The sequence below is a fragment of the Prosopis cineraria genome, unplaced genomic scaffold (genome assembly GCF_029017545.1).
Source record: "Prosopis cineraria cultivar Desert tree isolate PC_DT_omini unplaced genomic scaffold, ASM2901754v1 PC14, whole genome shotgun sequence".
Lineage (NCBI taxonomy): Eukaryota > Viridiplantae > Streptophyta > Magnoliopsida > Fabales > Fabaceae > Prosopis > Prosopis cineraria.
Window position 1 is genome coordinate 4,169,792 of NW_026555345.1, and position 8,542 is coordinate 4,178,333.

The 8,542-nt window shown below is 30.5% G+C and overlaps 1 protein-coding gene across 1 annotated transcript; it reads right to left on the reverse strand.

Annotated features, from left to right (window-relative positions):
* Nucleotides 1–4,128: 4,128 nt before the first annotated feature.
* Nucleotides 4,129–7,988, reverse strand: LOC129293097 (uncharacterized). The gene is made up of 5 exons (XM_054930903.1): nt 7,953–7,988; nt 5,041–5,170; nt 4,653–4,951; nt 4,512–4,522; nt 4,129–4,375 (listed from the first exon to the last, which is right to left on the reverse strand). Exons 1-5 carry the CDS (start codon nt 7,986–7,988, stop codon nt 4,129–4,131), a joined length of 723 nt encoding a protein of 240 aa, XP_054786878.1.
* Between the last annotated feature and the right edge of the window lie 554 nt (nt 7,989–8,542).

The window sequence follows — 8,542 nt, forward strand, 5'->3', positions numbered from 1 at the left end:
ATGAATTATAGGATGATTGATGTGAAATTGACTCTCCTTTTTGTTTTTGAGATTAACGAGTTGAGTATTGAAAATGTGATATGTGTGTATAATGAATGATGTGGTGTATTACACAATTATCCTTTAGTCTATTAAGTGTGGTTTAAGGGTGAATGTGAGCTCATAACACTTAGTGGTGGAATTGGACACCATAATTGTAGTTTAATTGTGAAAATTGTAACACGCTAAATTTTTTTTTCTTTTTTCAAAAACAATTTAACTCAACCATGGTAGAAAAGTGTCTACCATGGTAAAAAAATGATAAAACATAGCCTTATAAAATATTTTACATTTTAAATTAACTACCATGGTAAAAAAAGATTAAATTCCTTTTTAAAGAATACAAAACAATTTTTATACAACTAATACACATTTACAATCATAGTTGGGTTACAGCCACCCAACACATTTTATATCAATGAATTCAATATAAAAATATTTTATAATTAGCTTAAGTTTGCACAATATAATATTTCAGATAAATTTTTACTTCCCACATGTCATTAGGCTAAAATCATATTTTTTATCCTTATACTCCCAACAAATACAAACCATAAACCAATAACTAAAATAAACAATCTAATCAATTCCTAAAATAAGCCAATTATTTGGCCTCATAATCATGCCATTTCAAACCATCCAAAATAAATCAGATATTAAAATTATAGTCATCCAAAGTATACCAAAAGTAGAAATAGTTTGAAGAACATGATTACATCATTATATTCATATAATTGTCAATAAACAAAAAGCCCTAGTATTGGCAATATAACATATTAAAAATCATAAATCAAATACTCAAAATAGACAGTGAATCTATGCCATTAAGCCTTAGGGACTCCTCCACGCGCTACTCGTGGCTCTTCTCCTAAAAATTGTTAACTACATAATGAGACTCAAAAGTCCTAGTAACCAATGCCAATTTATGATAGTGTATACAAACAGTTAAATGTGTGCTTGTTAAATGGGGAAACAACAGTCATATAATTCCAACAAAAATACAAAAAATATTATAATGTATAACAAATAACCATCCTTATCTCCTTCCATTAACCTCGAGCTGTAGCCCTCATTCGATGTTAAATTACTCGGCTAAAGATAGATTAACCCGAGCCCTTACAAGCCACCTACTAGACTCCAATAGGTGTGTATCACGTGGCACATAAATACAATAACAACAAGTCTCCCAACACCTCCCACAATAATCAAATAAATTCATAACAATATTATACAATTATATAATATTATAATATGACATCCCACTTGGTAAAAATACTTTAAAATGCATATCCACAATTTCTCAATTTTTTCATAAACATAACAAGATAATTTCTCAATAACACTTCATAATTTTCTCAATAATCACTCAATTAATATGAAGCAACACTAATCACAAATTAAAAGCATGATTATCTCATGGCTTTTTTAATAAATTATTTCTTACAATTTCTTTCTCACCATAATCTTCACCAACAATACAATCTATAAATAACATATTATTTATAAATATTAGTTTCAATTATTAAAACTAATAAAATAACTCCAATAATAAAATTAGAGAATATAATATAATTTTTAATCTCAATCTTAATACAAATCTAGAGTTAGTACTATTAAGTAAAATTTTTAACTCCTCTTTTAGTCATCAATAAATATTAATAAGCTAAAATCAACCTCTAAACCAATTTCTATTATCAAATTTTTTTTTATTTCATAAATTCGCACCTAAAATACTTAAAAATTGAAAATTGAGTCTTAAGCTTAGAATTATCATCCTATAGCCATAATAATCTATTTTTCATCTCAAATAATCATCTAAACCTCAATAAATCAACATATATTTTTAAATTTAATAAAAATCTAGCATAGGGTGTGATCCATAAGCCTCAAATTCAAAACTCACCAATAAATTTATACTTTAAAATATTTATTATACTACTAACAGCCTCAACAATCACATTTATTCAACATAAATTTATTCATCTTTCAAACTTTAGATTTTTCACCATCACAAAATCAGAAATGAAATGAACTAGATGAATAAAAAAATTTTAGAACACTTATTTAATTTTAAAAAATTTAAAATCTCACCCTAAATATTTTATTAAAAAGTCTTACCTTTAAAACCCAGCTCCCCACGCCGGCGAACGTGTTCTGATGCTGTTTGCTATTTGCGTTGCACGAAGGAAAAAGAGGAAGTGTTTGGAAAATGAGAAAGAAAGAGGAAGGGCTGGTTTAAATAATATAAAATGTGGGTCTCACCTTTTTTTTTTTTGTTGCTTTCCTTTCCTTCCTGTATATATGTGTGTGTGTAGATCACAGCACGCGAAAAACGTCCGTCCCTCCTCCTCCTTTTTCTTTTTTTATTTAATTTATTAATCTCCCTCTCTTCCTCTCCCTTATACATTTTTCATTTTCTTTTTGTTTTATGTACCTACACAATACACACACAGCCACAGAAAATCTGCTCCCCACCCTTCACACACACACACACACACTAATTTATATATATTACATTTCTCAATCTCTCTCTATTATATTTCTTTTTCTTCCTTCCTAATAATAATAATAATAATAATAATAATTTTTTAAAAATTTTAACTTAGAATTTTATCTTAAATTAGTCCAATAATTATCTCTTAAATAATTGACTTACTTTTAAATATGTTCCAAAATTTCTATTATCTCAAATTAACTATCAAAATTTGAATTGAGATGTTACAAAAATGAGTGAATTTGCAAATAAGTATCTAACTTTTAATTAAGAAATAATTTTTAAATAAAAATTAGTGCCATTAGCTAAAGCTCTAAAAGAGCTTTTTGTAGACATCCAAATCACTTCAATCGGACAACAGGTGGAGAAATGGGTTACGATGGAAGCTCGTTCCTATTGTTGTCAAATTGATAGCAACAAAAATGTTATTTTGTATAATGCATCACGGTGCATGATACAAAAAGGAGAATTTGCGGCATGTATGCGTGTGACATGCCATGGCACACTTTCCTGATTATGTATTGAAATGTTATTTTTCACTAAAAATGCAAATGCTTTGGATACAAAATGGCATCCAATGCTTTCGTACATATTTCTACTCTAAATTTGATTTATAAAAAAAATCATATTTAAGTGGTTTTGAAATTGAACAATTTGGGATCTCATTTCTATCACTCTTAACACCTTGGAAACTAATGATTTTCTAATTAGTTGATAATATGTTCAAGTTAATCCTATGAGTATCTTAGAGATTGAGGCTAAGTAATGGTTAAGTAAGGATAACCTTACATTACATATATGCATGAGAGTGGTTGCATATAATGAAAGAAACATTGCATATCATGGAAGAAATTTGCATATGTAAAAAAGTGTTGCATATATAGGAGAAATTTTGCATATCATGAAAGCTAGTTGCATATAGCTAAAGGTGCTTTGCACTAACAAAAGAACATTACATATCATGGAAGATTTTTGCATACAACAAAAGAAAAGTTGCATTTGGTTGAAGATGTTTTGCACCCAAAGAGAGGTTGCACCTAATGACAAAGTTATGCATTTTAGAGAAGAAATCTTGCACCTATTGAAGAAATATGCACCTAATGGAAGAGTCTTGCATATGGCAAAAAAAAAAGAAATTGATGGAATGCCCTGTAAGAGACTTGTGAACACTGTATTTTGTCCGAGCATTTTTAAATTTAATAATAAATAATCAAAAAAATATAAAAAAATACAACAATGAAATTTAATCCTTTCTTAGGATTATATTTTCAAAAAAAAAACAATCTAACAAAAAATAATAATCTTGCTTAAATTTTTAAAACCTCTCTCAAATTATCTCAATCATTCAAAATATTAGGAGTCAACTTTTGAGAGCTAACTTTTCTCTCTTTAAATCTTAGTTTTAATTAAGTGTGTGTGTGTGTGTGTGTGTGTGTGTGTGTGTGTGTGTGTGTGTGTGTGTGTTAATTAAAAAAAGAAGGAGGCTGGATGAAACGCTGATCCATCAGCATTTCATCACAAGCCTTATGCGGTTCAGGTGCTGCTGATACACTCAGAGAAATAATGCAGAAAAGCAAATGAGCACAGATGCAAGATTAGCCAGAAGCAAAGAGCAAAAAAAGAATGCAGGCAGAGCCAAAGCTTCGGCCATATAGCAGAAAAAGCCAGAAACATGAGCAGAAAATGCCAGAAGCACACACAGTCATAAAACGGAGAAAGGAAAGACAGAGAGCAAAGAACAATGCATGCAGCAGAGGAAAACGCAGACTGTAGAAAAGCTTCACAAAGAGAACACGCGAACATGCAGCAAAAAATGCAGAGCAAGCAACCCCAGCCCCAAAGCTTCGGCCACGCAACAGAAAAGATAGCAGAGAGCAGAAAAAAACTGGACATGCACCCACACTGCACACACAAAACACACACGAAAGAGAGTAAAAGAAGATAACAGAAGAGGAGATGTGCATATTGAAGAAAGCACAGAAATGCACGCTACAGAAAAAGGTAAAAAACAGAGCACAGAAGACGGCCAGAGACGAAGGAGCGGGAAGAAAAGAAAAGAAGAAGAGAAGGATCGAAAAATGAACAAGAAACTGAGCAAAAAAAGAGGAGAGGGAGAGACCGAAAACTGAAGGAAAAACAAAGCATGGGAAGCGAGAATGAACGAGAATGAGGCGGAGGCAGAAAATAAAGAGAAAACACCAGCGAAGAAGAAGTAGAACAAAGAAAATGCAGAAAACCAAATGAAGGACCAAAACTGAAGGAGGTAGAGAACACGAGGCACAGAAGGAAAACTGAAAAATAATAGAGCATAAAGGAGACGAGAAAAGTCGGAGAGGAACTGACAACATGCACACAAGCAAGCTGAACTAGAGAGAGAGCACGAAGAAAGGAAGAGAAACGAGAGAGAGATATCAAAAGCTGGAGGAGAATACAAAGGAAAAACAGAGACTGGAAACTGGAATCGAGAGAGTGGAAAAAAACGCACAAATAGTAGCATGCATGCACACGTGGGTTTCTGGACTGAACAAGATCATCATTTTCTTCTTCCCTCAATGACACGAGTTCTGGATGTTTTACAAGCAAAAAAACAACCAGTAACACGTTCAAAGCTTGAGGTTGAGGCGATGGAAGTGTTGCCTTGAGAGGAAGAAGAATGCAAACACAAGCTATTCAGGTAATATTTAAATCATATCATCTCCCTTAACCTGAATTTATTGATGAACATATATATATATATATATATTGATAGATATTATGAGTGTGGATTGATCCAGATATATGTTTAGGCATTAAAAAATTTTAAGAATTAAATATTTTATGTTGAATTTAAAACATACTCGAGAGGTGTCTGATGAAAAAGAAAAGAGAAAGAGAGAGAGAGAGAGCCTGTGAAAATATTATTGATAATTTGTAAGGTTGATCGTGGTTTGGAGCCTTGTCTTTTATGGTTATGATCTTGCTAAAAGTTTATGCCAAATATAGATTTTTTTTAGAATATATCTCCAAGTCAAAAGAATAGTGAACTGTCAAAATAATTTATTTCTCTATTTTTTCCATTGCCTTTATTGCATGAATCGTTTAGCCAACCATAATATTATGCACCGACTACAAATGCATATATTTCGGTTATCTATTTGTTGTGTAAGATTTTAAGAATTTTCGTAAGCATTTAGAATAATTTCATACCATGTAAATCAATAAAATTTCACAGGTATGAAGATCAATTTTGTAGGTATTTATATGGGTTCCAAAAGCCCATTATTAAAATTAATTTTCTCTTTATAATAAATATTTAAGTCTCATGTGAGATTTCAAGAATCTTTGTAAAGACTTAAATTAATCATAATATCGTGTAGGATAATAAATCCTCGCAAATATTGTGATTCACAATTTATATGGTAAATAAATAAATAAATTTATTTTGTAAATAAAATAATAAACATTTTTATATATAATATTAATTAACCAAATTAAAGTTTTTAAATTGTAACCACATTTGTCAATTATATCTTTTAGTCATGTGAAATTTTTAAATCTTCGTAGGCTTTTAAGATCATCGTATTATCATATGAGTCAATAAAACTGTGTAGATATAGCGATTAAGTTTTTTTTATATATATACATATATATTATAATTAATTAAATTAAATCAATTAATTAAATTTAATTCCTTTATCATGTGAGATTTTAGAATCTCCGCAAATATTTAGGATAATCATATTACCGTACAAGCTAATAAGGCTTTGCAGGTATGATGATTAAAATTCTTTAAAAACATGTACATGCATGCTTAAATAAATTATTACTAGCATTTAAAAATAAATAAATTAAATTGCTAAATTCTTTTATTGTGTGAAATTTTGGAATCTCCGCAGATATTTAAAACAACTGCATTACTATATGAACCAATAAGGCTCTGCAGGTATAGCAGTTAAAATTCTCAATCATAAAACATAAAGGAAAATCATTTTAAACCCTTTTCTTTCTTTATTCTAAAAATTCAAAAATTAAGAAAATGATGGAAATTAAATCACTTTTTACAATTTAAGACACACATATCAAAATTTTAGAAATTGTTTTATTTGCAAAATGGTAAATTATTTTTAATTAATTTCTCTTCAAAAATATTTTCACCAACAAACTTATAAGCCCGAACTACGTGAACTTTGATCCTCATCACAAGGTACGTAGGCCTCAGAGATAGATTTTGAGTCAAGTCCGTCCTCCCTCGTAAATAAATAAATATTTCTCACTTAATTCTTATCATTTTTATCAAACACATGAATACAAAATCACTTAATTCTTATCATTTTTATCACATGAATACAAAAGGGAGAATTAAAATAATTATAAAATCATATTAAAAGAGCACAACAAACTTCAGGTAACCGTTCTGACGAACAGGTGTTGTGGGGTGCCTAATACCTTCCCCACACTCAACCGACTCCCGAATCCATTCTCTGATTTCGCAAACCACCCTTATCCTCCATTAATCGGTTTCTCGAGATTTTTCTCAAAATCTTGGTGGCGACTCCTCATTCGATTCGGTTCCTGCCGCGAAGGTCGGGACCTCCGCTCGCGCGCCGTCTGCGTTGCATTTTTTCAGGTGCGACAAAGCTTATAGGGAACAAACACATAGAAGGAGACAAGTCAAAAGAAAAAACCATAGTAGTAGATGAACTTGTGAATAGGGAAAGTAAATGTAGAACCTAGAAATAGAAGGAATAGGTAAAATGGGGAGGATAGAAACATAGTAGCGAGCCCCAAAAAAAAAAGAAAGAAATTTCAAGGCAACGCATACAAATTTTGATACGAACAACAAGTAATGAGTGTAAATGAAATCAACAAACTAAAACCTAAATGGCAAAATCAAAGAAATCAAAATCAAAGCAACTAACCTAATCAATTGAATAATGCATTGGAAAAGGAAAATCCATGAGGAAATAGAAAGTGAGCAAACAAACCTTTTCAATTGAAAAAGCAAATTGGAACTACAAAGAGCTCCGTAGACAAAATCGGTGGGATTCGTTCCTTTTGTTTTGTGGTGGCAATGTGATTTTCATTGACGAAGAACTTAAAAGTTTTGGTCTTAAAAGCAAGGGAGTGTCAACTCACAAGATTGAGGAAGGAAGAGTAATGATCAGTGATGTGAGGAAAAGGGCAAGCGAGCCATGATCAATGTTGTGAGGGAAGAAGGGTATTTTGGTCTTTTGCTTATCTCATTTTATGCCAACAAAGGATAGCACATTAAAAAAGCTTACAGATTCCTCTCCACAATTAAATCGGTAGTGATCTTTTTTTTTTTTAAAAAAAAGCAATTTTTCTTTGAAATTTTATCCAGAGTCGAAATAACACATTAAACGGGCATGAAATGAACATCCGGCTAACTTTCCATATGGCAAGTAAATATCAAACTTACCAAGCTGCTGGGCACGCGAAGACGTACACCTACCATTCGATTACCGTATAAATATTTTAAAAAGTGTAATTACGCAGAAGACCCTTGTATTTTATTTTTTACATTTACCATATGCACATTTATTTTTCTTTCAAGAATTTCTTTAAATTTTTGAGGTGCCTGAGACAAAAAGCACGCTGCTTTGATCGTGCCAGATGCTTGATGACATTCTTGCTCATGGCCGTAGTACAATTCACGAAACAGTATATCAAGAATATTATTGTCAAATTTTTGAATTTGCACTTTAATTTTTATTATTTTATATTTTTAATTAATAAAAGTATAAGTTCAAATTAAATACAAACTCGATTAGATTCACAAGTTTTACTTTCAAGTTTACCATTTTTATTTTTTATTTTTTTGCCAAAATACTGTTTTTACATTTCAAATTTATAAAATAAATTAATTCACTCATAAATTTTGATTAAATGAAAGCTTAGTTAAACTTAACTAATTGAGCAAGTTTAGTACATATTATGTGGAACTCAATTTAAAAAAGTAGTATAACCTAGTTCAAAGAAAAATTAAACTTAAAAAGCAAAAACTAGTAT